Source organism: Penicillium chrysogenum, assembly GCF_028827035.1.
Source record: "Penicillium chrysogenum strain IBT 35668 chromosome Unknown utg000001l_segment0_segment0, whole genome shotgun sequence".
In the NCBI taxonomy this organism is placed as follows: Eukaryota; Fungi; Ascomycota; class Eurotiomycetes; order Eurotiales; family Aspergillaceae; genus Penicillium; species Penicillium chrysogenum.
The window spans coordinates 7138074-7156964 of record NW_026622749.1 but is presented as its reverse complement, the minus strand read 5'-3'; the positions used below and the strand labels follow the sequence as shown (position 1 = coordinate 7156964).

Sequence of the window (18891 nt, the reverse complement as noted above, 5' to 3'; positions counted from 1 at the left end):
AGCGAAATATGATGTCATGCAGGTGAACGGGGATTCGATTGGAGGGAATTGAGGGAATTGAGGGAATTGAGGGGGTGAGAAGGCTGAGAAGGAGAAGGGTGAGAAGGGCTAGAATCAAATGGGGTTCGGTGTTTTCCCCCCCAAGTACAAAAGTGTGGGGAAAAAAGTTGTGGAGATCAAGAGAAAACGCTCAAATGCAAAAATCCTGGGCCAAAATGAGTCCAAAACGAACAAAATTAAGAAAAAGGCGAAACTTGGCTAGAGAATGTGTGGATGCAGATAGAAAAGGAAAAAAGAAAAAGAAAGGAAAAAAAGCAAAGTGATCCAAAGGCCCCTGTAGATCCTGGAGAGATCTGAAAGAAAATTGAGAGAAGATTGAGAACAAAGAGAGAGAAGAAAAAAAGAGAAGATAGACACCAACCTAGGTCATTTATCACTGCCCATAATATTGACCGGATTGTTGAGGGTAGTAGAAGGTCGTGCCTGGCGGTGTCATCATGCCACCCATGCCAACTACACCCCCAGGCCCAGATCCCGGCGGGCCTGGTGCCGGACTGCCGTACATATTGTTGGCATCATAAAAGTAGACGGTGCCACCAGACTCATGAGCAACAGTACCCGGTGGAGGGGGTTGATCCCCAGCTAAATAGGGCATCGCTGGCTGGCCCGGAAAGTTTGGCACAGAGGCTCCAGGCCCAACGGGTCCATTATAGCCCCCGTAATCAGGTCCCGAAGGCGGGTAATACATGCCCGAAGGATAACTCGGAGGGTAGAAGCCAGGCTGATGGTAACTGTAAGGTTGGAAGGGCGGTGCGTGAATAGCCCGCTCCGGAATCTGGGACAGCGGAGTGGCCGAAGGCTGGCTGGGTGGGCCATGTCCTGGAAGAGGGACCTGATGGTGGAAGGGCTGCTCATGCTGCGGGTGAGGCGGGTTGAATGACGGGAAAGTCGCCGGACTTTCAATGTCCGCAACAGAGACCGTCTTCTGAGGACGAGGCTGGTGCATGGGGATCGGGGCAGGGCGGCTTTCACGGTAGGCCGGGTGAGGAAGGGACATGGCCATCGCAGGTCCAAACGGTGGGATCCCTACAGGCGGACGAGGTGGAGGAGGAAGGCGGACAACGGGCTTAGGGTCGGCGGGAATTAAGGGTCTGGAGTAGACAGATCCAGCAGGTGACGGCCACCCATCCTGGGATGGTGGCATGCCAAACGAAGATCGACGGCTGACGACGCTCGGGGTGTAAGAGGAATTAGGGTAGTAGCTGGGACGTCGTCCACTGTACCATCCGCCCCCACGACCTCGACCACGAGAGACTTGGTTCGGCCGCAACGCGCGGGGGATGAAGATAAAGGAACGTTCAACCGAAGGGAAGATATATCGGGGCGGCTGGCTGGGAAGAGAAATTCGTACCGGCTTGTCGCGTCGCAAGGGTGGTCGATGTTGAGGTAGCCGGGTGTGGAGTCTCTTGGGCACGGAAGGAAAATGAATTGGGTTGGCCATCCCCGGCAAGGAAACAACGACAGGTACGTTCCCAACCAACGTCGTGCTCGAAAAAGACCGATTGGGCGGGGAAGATCTCGGGGCCGTGGGGACGGATGCGCCAGGATTAGGCATCGTTGATGGTGTTGGGCGCTTTGCTGCAGGTCGATCCTCGGCCACGGTATCGTGGAGATCGTGTGCCCACTGCCCTCCGCTGGCATCGGCCTTGGAAGACCTGAATCATGTTAGTAAAAAAGAAAAAAAAGAAAAAAAAGAAAAAAAAAGATGTGGGGAATGGAATGGAATATAGCATACCTACGAGAGCTGCCATCTACGATCAGGCCGTAGGGGCGAGACTTGCTCTTGAGTCGGTGACCGTTGTCGGTGGATCGCTTGTCATGAAGGAAAAAGCTGCCGCGAGTAGGGACGAAGGCTGGGTTCTGCTCTCGTTCCTTCACATACTTTTCATTCTCGCGGCGCTTTCTGGAAGCTAAATTGTTCCGATTTGGTTCGGTTGGAGGGGCGGAAGGCGTTCTTCCAGCATGAGGCTCCCGTTGTTCCCTCAGACCGTCGAAATGAATCTCCGCAGCATCGCCCGCATCGTCTGAGACCTTCAGGCCGTTGAACATTGCCTCTGTATCCGAAACTGTTGCCTTGAGTCCTGGTTTTTCGGGCGATGCAGAACTGTTCCGTGTAGATCTGTCCACCCCACGACCGTTGACCTTGCCCGCCTTATCCAATGTAGGGACCTCGTCCTCGCTCTCTTCACTGACCTCTCCGTCTGCATCCTCGTCCTCTTGGTGGCTGTCGACCGAGCCTTCACTCAACGAGTCATCCCCCATGTCCCCAGCCATTGAACCCTCTTCTTCACCATCTTCCTCCCGTCTCTTTCTGCGGCTGGCCCCGATATGACGTCGCAGAGGAGCCATGTTTGAGACACAAGGGATCAATCACTTGGAGGTGGCTTAAACGATTCCCTATTGACACACGCTTGACTAGGTGGTTATCGGGACCGGGTTGGCTTAGAGAATGGAGTCTGAGGAGGACGGGCGTTTAAGGACGATGAACCGGTGGAATAGCCAATGAAATCAAGAAAGATCAAAAACACTAAGATAGGCTAGAAGAAACAAAAAGACACCTTGTGCAAGAAGAATAACCAAAGTAAAGAGAAAGAAGAGAAAGAAGGGGGGAAGAAGAAAGGAGATGCAGCCCAAGACAGATGAGAAGTACAGAGAGATTCGAGTTCCGAAGAAGGGCATGACATCGCGAGAGACGTCAGGCCTGATCGGGCCTAGTCCAGGCGGTGAGGTTGTTTCTGCCACGACTTGGGTCTAGAATTCCAATGTTTTTTGTTCGAAGGTTACTTGATCTGGTTAGTGTCTGGCGAACTAAATATTGACAACTACAACATACAGAAACTCTTGAATAAGAAATATTGAGATTGGGTGAAACCATTTTTACTGGATCCCTGGTAAATTCGAAGGTTGCGCCCTAGTATGCAGGCCGGATGTTGTGATATCCGGAAGTATACATGCATTTTCTTGCGTATCCCACTGCAAGCTGTGCCACCGAGTAGTGGACTCGACGATCATGGATATCTGAGAAAATTGTACAAATATTTAGGATTATGATCCAAAGGTCTCGCTTGAGTCACAGGGTAGACCACGGTCGGAGTTCGAACCCGATGCCACCTCATTACAGGCAGGTCATTGACAGGTATTAGAATTTCCCTGATAGATTTGTGTATGACATGATCGAATGGCCTTTGGAAAGACTGCAGATGATACACCATGAGAGTAACTTAGTCAAACGTAGTCTTCTGGCCTTGGCCCTCGACAATGGCACCACTGAGCTTCTGGACAGTTTCCTTGGAGTAGCGAGACTCATCGATGGATTCACGTCTCTTCTTGTGTCGGGGTCTCTCGCGTGATTCGCCATTAACTTCTGTGATAGCAGGTTCATCCTTCTTCTCGGCATCCTTTCCAAAGCGCTTCTTGTATCGTGTAGACGCATCCTCGGCAAACTCCATTCGCATACGGCGACCCATGAGCTGGTTCACCCAAACCCTTTGCATACGGGGCTTTAGCTTCTTCGACTTCTTCTTCTTCTCAGACGCCGAGTCAGAATCACTGTCGGAGGAACCCTCTTCCTCGTCATCCTCCTTGACCAACATGAATCCTCTCACCGCTGCTTCTGCGGCCGCGAGGTCTTCAAATTCCACCCACGCATAACCCTTGCATTTGCCTGTGTCTTGGAAAGTCGCCATATGCACGTTGGTAACAGTCCCACATTTGGCGAAGTTTTCCTCGAGGTTTTCCTTGGTCACATCGAAGCTTAGGTTGCCGACAAAGATTCGCTTGGACGGGGGGTGACCAGACTTGGCTGCACCCGCAGCATTCTCTTGTGATTCGGATTTCTCAGGGCGACCTTCATAGTTGTTTGCATCTTTGATGAGCACGCGGCGGCCGGTCATGAGCTGCTCGCTTAGGCCAATTGCTTCTTGCAAGGACTTCTTGTCGGTGAAGTCGACGTAGGCAAAGCCTCTGTTCTGTGACCTCCCAAATCTTTCGGGACCCTTGGGGAGATGGATTCGAGTGATATTCGACTCGGAGATGTCTGAGTTGACGGTGAAGAACATGCGCAGCTCTTCTTTGGTCACTGTGAACGATAGGTTTCCAATCCAAATACCATATTGGGACCGCTTCCCCTCTGTTTCGGCTTCTTTGGACTCGGGTTTGCTCGACTTGTTCGACTTGGGTTCTCCATCTTCATCTGCATCACCTCCTTTGTTCTTTTTCGCTTTGCGCAGAGCCTTCTTTGAGACTGGCTCGGGAGCCGAGACATCGATTTCAAGCTCAGGACCATCCTGCAGCTTTCGCTTCTTTTGACTGACTTCGGTGAGTTCCGACATGGTGCAGAAGATGTAAATGGTGTGATGATCACTAGAATAATAGTCAATCTATCAGAAATCTGAGATTGTTTCCGTCACAGGAAATTCAGACTGGCAATAATTTTAATTTTTTTACGGCGGCCAGGACCCGCCTCCCACGCAGCCGGATCCGCTTCTTGGCGCGAACGCGCATGACCACATCCCCTTCATCTCTTCTGAACTTCTTTCTGCCATAACACCATGGCAGAACCAAACGACAACCGTCCTACCGACAGTTTGCAAAATGCAGCAAATACTGAACCGGCCCCTGCAAAGCAATCAGTCCGGTCTTTCAAGTACAGAGTCCTCACAATCAGCCCATCGGACAATGCTGACTTCTTTTCTCTCCAGGAAGAAATATGCCAAGCTGAAGGTCAGGTTCGAGCTAGGAACTCGAGAGAATGAGAGTTTGATTCGGGAAGAATTGCGCATAGAGGATCTATCCAAACGCATCCAGGAGCAGAATGAGTATGGGACTCACAAATGCCCCCTGTATGAGTGATTGCTAAACCCTTGGTGCTAGCCAACTGTTGGAAGTTCTCCTTGAGTTCAACGAAAGCCTACATGTTCCTCCCGACGTGCGATTCGATCTGAGCATGCCAAACGACCCTCCCTTGCTACCAACTCCCGAGCAGGAAATTGTACCTTTGATCAACGATGCAACTCTAGCAAAACAAGCATGGAGGGAAGCCAAAGATGGCTTGGCCGATGGGAGCATTGACACGAATGCTTATCGTATGATTGAAGATAACATCAAACGAAACAAGGCGTTTGCACCAGCCCAGCAGTATAGCTCCCTGTCACAGACCCACCACATCGCTCCAGACGCTGTTGAAAAGAAACCCGACAATGATTGTGATCGCAAACTGGGATACTTTACGCCCGAGCACGAGACTGAGTATTACCTTGCTTTGGACGCCAAGCTAGGTGATGAGGCGGCTGCTACGCAGCTCGCACGCATGCCGGATCGTCCCACGTTTGCGGAGCGTGAGCGTGATCTTTCCATACGGAATCCCGCATCGGTATACAATTGGTTGCGTCGTAACCAACCCCAGACTCTTCAGGATAATGAGGTCGCTTCTGAAAAGTCTGCATCACGCCCTTCCAATCAGCGATCTTCCAAGCGAGCACCAGCTCAGCGCAAAGATGAGGATATGTATGATGAGGACGGGACAGAGGCCCAGCCTACTCCCAAGAACAAGCGCAAGCGTGAAGAGGACACTGGTTATAGACCCAAAGGCGGTAGCAGCCGGTCGAAAAAGAAGAAGGAAGAGCCCACCTCCAACCTAAGCAAAGCGGCCAAAAAGCCTTGAGCGGTTGGTTTTATAAAGGGGATTCATTTCGTGTATTAATACCGGCGTTGGCTTGATTTACTGGCTTCAGATGATATGACGGATCACTAGCATGGTTAAAAATTAAAACATAGTCTCATGAATATCTAGTCTCCATAAGATATACCTCCCAGCCTAAATAATGTACTTTCCCTTCCAAGGCTGTAAATGGCTATAGTGGAGTTATCACGTGACCTGTATTTTCTTCTCGCTGGTAACCCATCTGGACGCCTCCACTCCCATTTCAAAGTCAACTGCAATCGATAACAGACGTCCTCTGCAATGGCAATTACTATTCTTCCTCCAGTGGTAGAGGATGCCCGTCCCTATGAACCCGACTCCGATGACTCCATGTCCATGGACTCCGAGGAGGACGTCGAGATGACAGGTATCTCTCGGCCTCACAAACGACCCCGTTTAGGAAACTCGAATATTGGCGCAGGGATTGTCACGCCAGGAGAAGTGGTCACAGATGATCCGCAATGGATGAGGTGGGTGCAAACTTGAAGGCTGCGCAAAAATAAACGCGGGGCTCATATCGTCATCTGTCTTTTTTTCAAACCCTAACAATCTACAGAGGTCACGGCACCTATACGAACCCGCTCTCGACATCTATCATTGCGACCGTTGCCGGCACAGTTCAAAAGACAAATAAGCTGCTCTCCGTTCACCCTCTGCGGGCCCGCTATACCCCCGAGATTGGTGATCTCGTCGTTGGCCGCATTGTCGAAGTGCAATCACGACGGTGGAAGGTCGACGTCGCCGCGCCGCTACTTGCCCAGCTTCCACTTTCCGCAATCAACCTGCCCGGCGGTATTCTGCGTCGACGGACAAGCGCCGACGAGCTCCAGATCCGAACATTTTTCAGCGAAGGCGACCTTGTAGTCGCGGAAGTGCAGAGCGTGCACCAGGACGGGTCGGCATCACTACACACACGGTCCTTGAAGTACGGGAAGCTGCGCAACGGCGTGTTCCTTGCCGTTACAGGAACCGGAGGCAGTGCAGCGTCTAGCTCCAGTGTTAAGGGCGGTGTTGGGGCTGGGAATTCGGCTTCCGGCAGCGCTTTGGCTGCTCCTGGAGGTTCTGGTACTGGCGGTGTGGTGCGGTCTCGTCGACAGGTGTGGACGGTCCCTACGGCCAATGGTGGTGGTGAGGTGAATATTATCCTTGGGGTGAATGGGTACATTTTTATCTCCAAGAACCCTGAAGGGGCAGATGCGGCATCCTCAGCTACGGAGAATGTCTCCATTACGCGCATGGAAGAGATGGTGTCGAGTTCGATCTACTCTAGCCAGAACGACGATATCCCGCCACAGACTCGCCGTGAGATTGCACGGTTGACACAGTGCATTCGAGTTCTGGTACAGAACGGAGTGCGTGTGGATGAAGAGACGGTCATGGGTGCCTACAATGCTAGTCTGCAGGTGGATCTGGAGATTGGGGACGATGAAGACGAGGAAGATGAATGGCGACAGGAAGGTCGCGAGTATCTGGAGGGCGCCAAGGCCCAAGATATCCTCGAGTTGGTGAAGCAGCAGCTATAACTAGTAACGGCTCGGATGTATGATAATGATACCCCTCGAACAAAGATAAAAGGGAACACTTAGCAGGCGTAATGTCAAAGTCCATGTCCAAACCATAGCCGATTTACTATTAAAACTGTATATTTCATACGGTAGATGGCAGGGTTGAGTGTTAAGGTCCTGTAGCAGTATACTAACCTCCCAAGGTTGGAACTATACTGATGTTGTCATGGCCTCACCTTGGAAGTGGGAACCCCATAAGTGGAAATATATGGAACAATATAAGCCAATGAGCCCCGGGGGATCAGATCTGACCAACCAGGTCGCTGTATTTTGTATTTTGTAAGAAACATATGACTTCCAAGGTTGGCATAAGACACTCATATGTTAGTGAACAATGATGAATACCTAGGCAGTGCCCTCGAAGAGAATAGCCTGAATAATGATCCGCATAAATAGGCCGAACAGCTATAGATATCTGATTGGAAGTCGAAAGAGTCAAACAATACGGAACAAAGAACAAAAGAACAAAGACCATCAAAATGAATATGAATGTTCAATATCTCATTGGTTTGAATAAAATGGCATCTGATAGGCTTACATACGCAGTCACGAGTCAAAACGGGTTTGGGAGGTTCTTCTTTGTTTCTTTGTTCTTCTTGTTCTTCTTGTTCTTCTTCTTCTTCTTACTATACTGGAAATATTTTGAGAATATGCCCCATTACTTACTCGTTTCTCTTCTAATCCTCGACTACTGTCCAGTACCCATAGGTTAAAAATTAACCTTTTCTTTGATCTCTTCTACTACTTACTCCCCATACTGGGCAAACTACTCCATCTTTTTCAAGACTCTTCCCACTATCTTATACCCAAAATGCCCGACCTACGTCGTCAGATTTTCGAGAGCGGCAAAACTGTCTCGCGTAAGGCAGCATCCCGTGAAGCATCCCGTACCAACTCCCCCGCCAGTTCCAAGCCGACCTCACGTCAGGGCTCCCGCAATGCCAGCAGAGCTCCTTCGGACGAAGAAGACTCGGGATTCCTCTCTGATGAGACATCTATGAGGTAAGCAGATACAACCCCTTGCAGCTCATGTCTTTTTTTCCCTTTTTCCCTTTCTTTTCTTTTCTTTTCTTTTTTTTTCCGTATCTTCACATGCTCCCCACTTCCGTGGCGGGATGATGTCACCAATGATGTCGGCATTTTTTCCAAGCCGCTAACCAAATTGGGACAGCATCGGATCTTTCGACGATGAGAATCCCGAACAAGATAATCCTGATTGGGAAGCCGAGCTTGCCGAGCGTATTCAAGAAATCCTCGATCGCAAGCGCAGCAGTGTGCAAGGCCGCGAGGAGGCCCTGCAAGCATTCTGCCGCCTGACCAAATATCACTACACAGTGGAAGAAATCCACGGCACCATTCCAGACCTACTGGCGGCATTTGAGCGAAGCGTCCGCACCGAGATCAGTGTGCGCGAAGCTACTCTTGGCTTGCGCGCTATCGAATTGCTTGTTATCTCGGCTTTCGACAACACTGTCTACGAAAACACTGAGCCCTTGCTTACCCGCACCATCCGTGACTCCGCCTCTCCTCTTGTCAAGACAGCCGCTATTCACTGCCTTGGTGCATGCACTATCTTCGGAGGCGCCGGTGAAGATGGTATCCTTGAACAGATGGGGTTCTTCCTGGACATCATCGCCTCTGACGGCCAATCCATCGATGCTGCAGATGACCCCACCATTGTGACCGCCGCGCTCCAGCAATGGGGATTCCTTGCCACCGAAGTCGAGGACTTCGAAGCAGAAAGCGAAGAAGCTGTCCAGATCTTCATGGATCAGCTCGACAGTTCTGATTCCAACGTGCAGATTGCTGCAGGCGAGAACATCGCCTTACTCTATGAGAAGAGCTACAGTCCCCAAGAGGACGACGAAGACGAGGAAAGCGCAGATTCAAACGACGACAGCGATGAGCACGAGCACCACCACGATCCCACGTCCGGTCCCAAGCTCGTGAAACGATACAACGCTTACCACAACACTCCCGAGCTGGAGAGCCAACTTCAGAACCTGGCCACCATCCACGGCAAGCAGGTCAGCAAGCGCGACAAGAAGTCCCTCCACAGCAACTTCGCTTCGATTCTCACCACTGTCGAGAACCCCCGCCGCGGTCCTCGCTACAACACCGCCATCAACCAGAACACCAACCGCTACTACGGTAGCACTCTCACCGTCAAGATTGGCCGCCACGGAGTCATGACTATCGACCGCTGGTGGAAGTGGCTGCGACTCACTGCTTTGCGCCGTATCCTGCAGGGTGGATTTTCCGAACACTATTTCCAGGGTAACCGTTCTGTTCTCAATAGTCTTCCTGTCATGATGCGGTTGGCAGACCAAGGTCACGGCTCGGTGGATCGCCAAGGTGCACGCAAAGCAGCCAAAATGCGCAACTCGCGTCGCTGGACTACTTATCAATCCGATGATGAGGATGAGTAAATGAGTACCTTGCATGGTTGCATATGTGCTTGTTCAGCAATCGAAGAATTAAAAACGAGGAATCTGATGCTTTTTCAGTCTTTCAATTGTTGACATGGGATATGACAGCTTAGGGTTTTATTGTACATGAAGGGCTTCAGTTTTGTACAAGCCCCGATTACTTCATGAGCCTTTCTTTTCGGTTTCTCTTTTCGGTTTCTCTGCTTTTGTATCCACCCGACTTGTTTTCTATGACTCAATGCCTCGATTTGTACCTGACGGAATGACACCGCACATTGAGCATTTTTACGTTATTCAATGAGTTCAAGAGAATGATAGATCCAAGAAAAAAGTCCGTATTTATCTTTATATAGAGTGAAGAAGGCCCTGCCCAAAACACGCCCGGAGACTGAAGCCTCTCTTCTTTATAGTCTCTCGCATGTCCAGGCAAATATAACTCACGGAACAACCACAAAAAGGCTAACCAACATCAACCATCCAGTCTTAAGTCTTTAATCCTCAAACACAGGCACAACATTAGACCAGCTCCCTCTAGCCCTCTCCTCCCAATATCCATCCTTCCCACCCTTAAGCCGCCAAGCAACCTCCCCATCAGAGTCATCATTAACCCGCGTAAACCAGCGCGGGATCCAACTCTCCCCAGCATTTTCCATCTCGCGCCTGCGTGCACGCTGTCCCTCCTCAAGCTGCACCTTGACCTCCTCCGCGCGGTCGAGGTCACCGTCTTCCAGCGCGCGTTGGTCAGGACGTAGACGGGAGTCCGTGACAGGCAAATGCTTATCCTCAATCGAGGTGATTTCATTCAGCGTGGCTGCAAAGGAGGTGAGACCGTAGTGCTTTGGTGCGGAGGGGACGAGTGAGCCGGCGGTCCAGATAGTGTTACCGGTGGGGTTACCGTCGCGGGTGAGAGTCAATGATGAAGGCCAGGAGCCGGATAAGCCGAGGGCCACGGGGTTATTGTTTGCGTCGACGGCGCGAGTGGAGACTTCCTCGCTGCGACCGGAGAACATGCCGCCGGCCTTGAAGGTTGAAATGGAGCGGTGGCCGGTGGACTCGTTTGTGACGGCCAGCTCGCCGACGGGCTCGACGTATTTCTCTCCTGCGATGATGTTGCGTAGGAAGGATGTTGCCGGCGTCCAGCTGTAGCGGTCGCCGGTATTGTGTAGGATAATGCGGACACGGCCTTCAGTTGTTATCTCGGCCGATTTGCCCCAGAATTTCTGGCTGGGCATGGGGGACTGCGAGATGCTCCATTCCTTGCTATCGGCTTGGTAGGCTAGTTGCACGGGTCGATGTGAGACTTTCTCCGCGATGAAGCGGAAGCCTCGGTCTTCGCGGACGAGCTCATAGGTCTCGCCTAGCATTGGATTGAATGGTTTGCGGATGGAGCGCTCACGGACGCGGTTGCTTGAGAGGGAGGATACTGCGAAGGCGGTTACATACATCAGGCGCTCAACGGGGTCTGTGGATTGGGCGGCCTGGTCAAGCAGATTTGAGTACTCCAGGACCTCGGCGGCACGTTGGAGGAGAGACATGGGCTCGTTTGCGGACACCGGCATCGAGATGGTGGACAAGTCCTTTCCGACGTTCTTGCGTAGGAACCCAATCAAGCTCGGGGGCAGGACTGTCGGGGCGAGAATGTTCGCACGGCGTTTTACGGGGTCTAAGGGCAGCGGGATCAACGATTTGGGTTTGACTGGGAACAGACCAAAAGCGATGCTGCTGTCCTGACGAGTTGCAGCCGTGTCGGATTCACCATCGCTGTCGGAGGGGGCGTCATCCTCGACTTCCTCGGCCGCAGAGACAGGCCGGTCCTCTTCGGGCCCTTCGTCGTCGCTGTCTTGGATGGTCAAGAGGGGAGATCTGTCACCATCTCCATCTGTTGCATCAAAGAATTCTTGCGACATGTCAGACTCCATGCTCCGCCGGGGAACCATAGATGGCTGAGGCGGGTGCCGTCGCTCCTTGCTCTCGGCAATCAGCATGGAGAACTCGGAGACCGCATTGTCAAGATCGCGCAGTACCTCCATCAGATGGTCATGGATCTCATCCACGCTGTCTATGTGACTGGTGACACTGGCAGGCTTCCCCTTGCCGTCAGTAGCAGGCACCACAAGCTGCGAGGAACCGGAGTTCGTGGTCATGGCCGGTGGTCGCTTGCTGTTGGCATTCGACTGTCCACTTGTCTTGCGCTTCCAGAACGGCCGCTTGGCCTCCACCTCGTTGGGAGCAGTCTCATGAGTGCTGCGTTGCGGGCTAGGAGACCGGCCACGCGAACGAGGCCGGTCGATAGGGGTTGGGAGAGGCGAGGCAAGATACTTGGGGTCTGTATCCTTGGCGAGCCGGCGTATCGCATCTCGCGATCCAGAAACATGACCGACAAGGCTCTCAACGCGAGTCCATTCACTCTCCTCCGCCGGGGAGGGCTGCGATGGAGCGTAAAGGCGTAGCTCCGGAGGGGCTGCTAGACCAGCCTTGCGTTCGTCCTTAGAATCTTCCTTGGAGGAAGCTCTCTCAAGGGCACCCTTCCACGCGGCGAATTCATGCTCGTTACTGGCGCGTAAATGCCATATCTCAGTACCCGAATCAATAGAGATCTCACGGGACTTTTCGTTGGTCGCGACGGCCGCCAGCGAGAGCGGGATCGCGCCTCGCAGTGCGGACGAGTTGCGATCATGATAGTATGACAGCGTGCTCGAGGTAAAGTCCAGGGAAAAGAACCGGCGTGCCCAACCCTGGTGACGTTTCCGCCGCCGTTTCTGCAGCACTCCCGTGTGGACACTTAGGTTCGATACGTCTTGCTGCGAGTTGAGCGTGGCTCGACTGTTGCCACGTCGGCGGGTTTTGGGCTGCGGCAGCGATTCGGTCGATGCCCCTGGCTGAGAGCGTGTGGCGATGGATGCAGAGCTCTGTGGCTGAAGGCCGGTCGGATAGGTGAGGAGAACAAGTGTCAAGGTCTTGGAGATTTGTTTGGAGAATGTGTTATCGAAAACAAGGGCATAGTTGCCTCCTTCACTGAAGGGCACATCGTATGTGCCCTGGGTGATCTTGTCTGCCTCACACTTGCCCGTCCATTTGATTGTTTTGAGTCCAATTCCCGTCAGCTTCTCGATAACGGCAGATTGTTGTTGCCGCGTGCCGGCAGTCGTCGCCGTCGCGGGGAGGTTCTCGGTAGAATCGGTGCTCTGTGAATCGGAGCTAGGAATATGGGAGCTTAGGGCAGAGGATTGACCAGGATGTTTGAAGAGGCCAAAGTTGACAGACTTCTTGTGCGGTTGAATACTCCAAGAGATGGTGTGGTTGGCGCTGACATTGACCCAACGTACAAAGTACGACTATAGAGATTAGTTGAGACCAAGTCTTTTGCTGTAACAAGCCCTACCTTGCTGTGAATCTCCAGCTCTTCCATGGCCGCCATAATTGCGCAGAGAGGGGTTGCAAGAACCGCGAAGTATCCGTCGCGGTCCGGTGCGGCTGAACGTGGCGATGCGGGGGACAAGCCACACTAGTTATACAATTAATGTCACAGGAACATCCGGGGGGGATTTAATTAAACAAGGAAATAGGGAATACAAGGGAATACAAGGAAATAAGAGAGGGGGAGGTGGTAAGTGGAACAGGTTGAAACCGAGGCTGATGGGTTCACATGGTAGATCTCCCTATCAGGCTCTCTCCCGTCTATGTTTGTATACAGTCCGACATCATACGGCCTACATCTGTACATCTGTAGTTATACATTCTCTAGATAACTCCACAAAATCGCTTGGAATTCATTGTTAATCTTACATGCCCGATGCCAATGGTGTATCAAATTAAAAAAAAAAAAAAAAAAAAGACGAAAGAAAGTAGGAAATGCCGTCCCATCTTTTCCTGGGATTTTGGGAGCTTTTTAGAATAGATAGTACACTGTACAGACGATGACCACTCATCTCCGGCCGCCCTTGCTCATGTTGCTGAACATCAGCTTAAAACCGTTGCATAGAGCATTCATGTCCGGGTAGGGGTTCTTCTGCAGTTCGTAACCCTGTGGAATCACCTTGACCGGCCAGTTCTGAAGTCGCGCATGTTCGCCTGCCTTGAAGCAAAGATAAAAGTAACCGGGGTATTTGGCGTTAATGCAGAATGCATATGCCGAGCGGCGAGGGTTGGCCTTAGTATAAGTCTCAAGCCATTGATCTATTGGATGTTAGTTAGATGCTAGTTGGATGACAGTTGGATGAACCGCCAAAAACATACCTGTCTCGGTCTTGCTGCCTTCTTGGAATTTCTCGTGGAACATCATCTCGCCCACCTTCTTGGCCATCGCTTTGACATGATTGACGATCAGGTCATCCAGGTCGCTGTAGGTATACCGACCGCCGACCTTGAGGACACGACCGACAGAGAACTCGTTCTCTTTGTCCAGCTCCAGAACATCAATGTGCTGGTACACACCTTGTGCCACCTTCCAAGTGACAGCTAGGTGATCGTGGCCTCGGGAGGACGGGCGAATAACAACGTCACCTGGGCTTTGAGAGCCTAGGAACTCCTCTGCCTGGGTGGAGTTGAACGGCCGGAAAAGCGGGTGCTTAATGACACGCATGGCTTGGCCTCCACGCTGCGTCTTCTCCTGCAACGATTCCTTGTCGGCTCGCTCCTGCTGTTCGTCCCAATCCCCGAAGCCATGATCCTGGCTCCGACGAGATGGGTGACTAACTTGATCCTCGCGTAGAGAGACATTGCAAGAGAAACCCTTGCGGTTCAAGAACAAGATCTTGGCCGGGACTGTCTGGTGGACTTGGTATGCGTTGCGTACAGGAACGTCGTAGGGCACACCGAGTTCGGTCTCGGCCACAAGAACATCAACTCCACAATCCAGTTTGGCCTCGATGTGATCCTCAAATACCCGCTTGATGGCAATAGGCACCACCATACCAGGTGTTAAAGAGTCGGGCGTCTCGCCAGTGAGCATTGTGAATATATCATCGGTGCTGAGGAAGACATAGTGCTTGCGCAATTCCTCGTATGGTTGTTGTAACTCGGCTCGGATCGTCTCAAGGGTGGCACGCTTACGCTGGTTAAGGTTTTTCTCGAGCTGCTCTGCGTACTCCTCCAGAATAAGGTCATTGACACGGTCTTGTGCCTCTTCCCGGAACAGCTTCCGCATGATAGCACCAGTGCCGTTCTCATCAGTCTCGGCCTTGATATCTTCCTCGTCCAACTCCAATGCATCAGCAGCCATCTTGCGCGCGATATCGTAGTCTTCGGGATGAACACGGGTGTTATCCAGCGGATCAGCATCGGGATCAGCGTTCTCGAAGTCGATGTAGACGAAACTAGCACAGTTGTTCCAAACTTTGACACCCATAGCCGGGTATGTCGCGTTGACACCAAGCAATTCCACCCGGTTGTTAACGATCCCACCGTTCATATTGACAATCTTGAGCAAATGGGCCGCCTTTCGGGGACCAAGGCCGCAGACGTACGGCAAGAGATTAGCTGTCGCCGTGTCGGCCACTGCTTCGTTGAGATCAACGCCGACCAAGTTGACCATGTCCACCAGGGCGGTTTCCAGCTGCTTGAGAAGCAGGTCCTGGGAGACTAGTTGCTGGCCTGGCTTGAACTGGATGGAGACAATGTCACGGCCCAAGGACGCATATTCCTTGAGTGGGCTCTGCAAGTACCGGCCTAGAGCCACACAGTAATGGGTCAAAGGTCCAAAGCCTGGATTGTCACTTCTAGCGCGAGGGCTGTTGTGGTATAACCGGGCAACCTCATCATTGACAATGACCACCTCTAAGGTATCGCTGATCTCCTCATCGTGCTCATTTGTGTAGGATGCACCACGGAGGTCTTTTTGGTCGACAATTTCGGATAGAAGCTTGTAAAGGCGACGCGTCTCGGGTGTCATACCTGAAACACCGATGACATCCGGTCGACGACGATCAACCAGATCCACAAAAGCCGCCAGGTTTTCACCGTCTGCAATGCCACGGCTCTCATCTCCTACCGAAAGATCAATGAACTTTCCATTCTCCAAGACGCGGCCATCTTCTTCCGTGTAAGCCCAGTGAATGGGGTCCCGGCCCACCTGACCAGATCCGGTGGATAGAGTGAGAACACGGGGCACTGTGCCCAGGACCATGCCCTTGGGTTTGTAAGGGGCCTGATCGAGACGTTGCGAGAACGCTTCGCGGCACTCCTTGGCCACATGGTTCTCACATTCCTGTCGAATGTTTTCCTTTACACTGCGATTGATCAACTTCTCCAGTTTCCCCAGAGCCAGATCCAACACCTCACGGCGAACACGGTTCCAAGCGTCAGCAAGCTCACTGTAGTTGTCTGACTCAATATCGGCATAGAGACGTGTGCGGAACTGGTCAAAGTTTTCAAACCGCACCCGAACATCAACGAGACCTTCTTCCTCGGCCTTGAGCATACGCAAGAACATCTCTGGGCGACGGGCAATATCGCTTAGCTGCTGGTTCCGCAGATATTTGAATTCGGCGTAGGGGTGCTGCTCATCGATCCGGCGAAGTCCTTTCTCTGTGCGGAAGCAATCGACGACTCCGTTCATGTAGTATGCCTGTCGCATTACCTTGCGCATCTTGGGGCTGACGGTAAGCTCTTCGGCGAACATCGACTTAGCGGCTTTGAGAACATGTGAACTGTTGGAAAAGTCGTTGTCGACAAACTGATCTGCCAAATCTTCGGGCTGCTCTGTGGGATCTTCGGTGTATTGCCGGCGACCCTCCTTTGAGGCATTCTGAGCAAACGCATCTGCAGTGATGCCAAAAGCACGCACAAAGCCATAAGCCTTGCCGTTTCGAACCCGCTCGAAGAAAGACCTGCCAGTGGCTTTTCGGCGTTGGGTTTCTCCATTGGCCTCGCCATTGACCTGGTTGAGGTCACGTAGCTGTGAGGAGTACTGGAAATGGATATAGTCCTGCACATCTTGGAGTTCCTCCATGGTCGCGGCCGCAAAAAGCTGATCCTCGACGTTGGAATCAGTCACATTGAAGATACTTTGCAGGTTGTCGTATGTCTTTTGAATTGTACCACGCTTGTCGATCAAAGCGCGGAATTTTAGATCATGGTCGAAGATATCCCATAGATCGGTCATATTGAGGAGTTTCTCGGCGCGGATACTGTATTGGGCAGAATCGTCGCCAGCATCAGCGCCATTAGCCATATCTTTGACAGCATGAATCATGTAGTCTTTGCGATGCTGGAAAATGAAGGGCACTTCCCAATCGTCCGTGATCAGGAATTCCAACATCTTAGCGACGGACCGCTGGAATGGTTCACGCAGTTCGGGATCCATGCGCTTCTTGAGCAACATCAAGTTTGAGATCCAGACTGCCTCCTCCCGGAACTGATCCTCGGACAATGTCACATGCTTATAGGGTTTGCGAGCAACCTGATGGCGTTCGGGTTCATCGAGGAGACGAATTTCGTTATCATCCTCCGTCAGCATCCTCTCGGCCAGCTCGGAGGGTTCGAAGACGTCCTTCAAGTCTAGGTGACGTTCTTCGGTTTGTTTGTCGGCCTCTTCTTGGTCTTCCATTTGCAGTGCGAAATCGTACTCTGTGCCATCACCGAATGCAGCGCGCATATCCTCAAGTGCATTTTCATCCAAGCCCGAAGTATCAGTCGGAATCAAACCGGTCTTGTTGACTCTGGAGGCAGGCGCAACCCCAAGGTCATCCCGTTCGCGCTGGACCTCATCGTCGGAGAAGGTATCCTCTTCAATAAAGTCGTCCATCTCATCGCGCAGACCTCGGCGCTGGCCTGGCCTAGCATATTGTTGCGCTTCCTCCTCTTCGTCCGAGTTGAAAATGTCATCGACACCATGAGACGGTTGGTGGCTCTCGCGATCTTTGCCTCGCTTCAAGCGCTTAAACTTTGACTAATATCAGAGCATCAGAAGCTTGTCGAGTGATGAACTGGAGCTTACATACCTCAGTGGCTGGTCCACGATGTTGACTTGGACCATGTCCAATGAGCTCCAGATCTTCTTCATCAAGGTGCTCTTCTTCGCGAGCAGCGCGTGGACGTTTCCTGTGTTTGCGAGCGGCACGTTCATCTTCTTCATCCTCATCGACAATGAAACCTTCGCGGACCTAATAGTTTGTCAGCAAAGAAATACGACCCGGTGAAAGGTCGACACTGACGGCGCGAGCAGCTTCCTCGTCATCTTCTTCTTCGTCTTCCTCCTCGCTCGAGTCATTGTAGTGGCTTTTGGTATGTGGATCCGGGCGGCCCTCGGCATCGTAGTCGTCCGCAACTTCCTCATCTTCGTCATCCATGACCGCCTCACCCTCGATCAGGTCGCGAAGGCTCATCTTGAACTAAAGATCCCTATTGCTAGGGACCGTGGAGAATGCGGTATCGGATGAAAGATTCAAGATGCAATAGCGCAGATGCGACACCAGGTAGTACCCAGCTCGTTAAGAGACGGTCAAAGGTGAAACAGGGAGGGTGAAATTGAAGCAATAGTTGTCAAGAGGAAGAATCACGGCCATCGGCGAGGAGAGGATGCGGGTGGCGGTGATTGGCTAGTGCTGGTGTGGCTAGACGCTAATCCTATTGAGGTAATCTAACTGTGGCTTGACCCGGTCATGTCACGTGTCATGATATTTGTGTGTGCTTCGGACATTGGACATTCAACGATGCCCTGGTCAGATCCTCAATATGCATATCGTTTTAGACTATTAATGTAGGGCCGAGACTGTCGTATACTATCGAATATGTGCAAATTTGAAAATTCATCACCCATAAATTTGTGTAAAGCCACAAGTACCCAAAGCTAGCCCAAAAGACTGGTGGAACCCCCGAAACACCTGTTGTTTCATTGTAGTGGCCTTCATAGTTCTTCAAGATCATCTCTCATTTTCGTTCCTCCCATAATACTCGTAGAAAAAAAGCCCAACATACATCTGTTTGGCGCCGACCGGCACATTTTGGTCATAGTTGGTCGAATCGACGCGCCCGCAAGGCCCAATCAGCATCGCCAAGAACATCGCAAGGTGATATCGACTTCCCCGCTGTTAGCTCGGGGGTTCGTTCTGACCACTCTGATCCCATCGCCTTGGATAACGCGGACTTGATATCATTCAGTCCGCTGGGCTCTTCATTCTCTTTCTTTCACAACTTT

The 18891-nt window shown here is 51.8% G+C and overlaps 7 protein-coding genes across 7 annotated transcripts; 3 read left to right on the top strand and 4 right to left on the bottom strand.

Moving 5' to 3' along the window:
- Positions 1 to 433: 433 nt before the first annotated feature.
- N7489_002845 (uncharacterized protein) lies at positions 434 to 2409 on the bottom strand (the record flags this gene model as incomplete). Its single annotated transcript, XM_056708600.1, has 2 exons — positions 434 to 1715; positions 1796 to 2409. The coding sequence occupies 2 exons, from the start codon at positions 2407 to 2409 to the stop codon at positions 434 to 436; spliced, it is 1896 nt and encodes a 631-aa protein (XP_056572902.1).
- An 872-nt stretch (positions 2410 to 3281) lies between these two features.
- On the bottom strand, positions 3282 to 4391 carry N7489_002844 (putative RNA binding protein Rnp24; the record flags this gene model as incomplete). The annotated part of the gene is made up of 1 exon (XM_056708599.1): positions 3282 to 4391. The coding sequence occupies one exon, from the start codon at positions 4389 to 4391 to the stop codon at positions 3282 to 3284; it is 1110 nt and encodes a 369-aa protein (XP_056572901.1).
- A 219-nt stretch (positions 4392 to 4610) lies between these two features.
- N7489_002843 (uncharacterized protein) lies at positions 4611 to 5722 on the top strand (the record flags this gene model as incomplete). The annotated part of the gene is made up of 3 exons (XM_056708598.1): positions 4611 to 4705; positions 4761 to 4877; positions 4933 to 5722. The coding sequence occupies 3 exons, from the start codon at positions 4611 to 4613 to the stop codon at positions 5720 to 5722; spliced, it is 1002 nt and encodes a 333-aa protein (XP_056572900.1).
- A 300-nt stretch (positions 5723 to 6022) lies between these two features.
- On the top strand, positions 6023 to 7284 carry N7489_002842 (exosome non-catalytic core subunit RRP4; the record flags this gene model as incomplete). Its single annotated transcript, XM_056708597.1, has 2 exons — positions 6023 to 6231; positions 6318 to 7284. The coding sequence occupies 2 exons, from the start codon at positions 6023 to 6025 to the stop codon at positions 7282 to 7284; spliced, it is 1176 nt and encodes a 391-aa protein (XP_056572899.1).
- An 853-nt stretch (positions 7285 to 8137) lies between these two features.
- N7489_002841 (IFRD domain-containing protein) lies at positions 8138 to 9755 on the top strand (the record flags this gene model as incomplete). The annotated part of the gene is made up of 2 exons (XM_056708596.1): positions 8138 to 8328; positions 8498 to 9755. The coding sequence occupies 2 exons, from the start codon at positions 8138 to 8140 to the stop codon at positions 9753 to 9755; spliced, it is 1449 nt and encodes a 482-aa protein (XP_056572898.1).
- A 491-nt stretch (positions 9756 to 10246) lies between these two features.
- N7489_002840 (oxysterol-binding protein related protein OSH3) lies at positions 10247 to 13173 on the bottom strand (the record flags this gene model as incomplete). Its single annotated transcript, XM_056708595.1, has 2 exons — positions 10247 to 13090; positions 13138 to 13173. 2 exons carry the CDS (start codon positions 13171 to 13173, stop codon positions 10247 to 10249), a joined length of 2880 nt encoding a protein of 959 aa, XP_056572897.1.
- Positions 13174 to 13680: 507 nt separating this feature from the next.
- On the bottom strand, positions 13681 to 18079 carry spt6 (chromatin-remodeling histone chaperone SPT6; the record flags this gene model as incomplete). The annotated part of the gene is made up of 4 exons (XM_056708594.1): positions 13681 to 13931; positions 13992 to 17643; positions 17696 to 17857; positions 17909 to 18079. 4 exons carry the CDS (start codon positions 18077 to 18079, stop codon positions 13681 to 13683), a joined length of 4236 nt encoding a protein of 1411 aa, XP_056572896.1.
- Between the last annotated feature and the right edge of the window lie 812 nt (positions 18080 to 18891).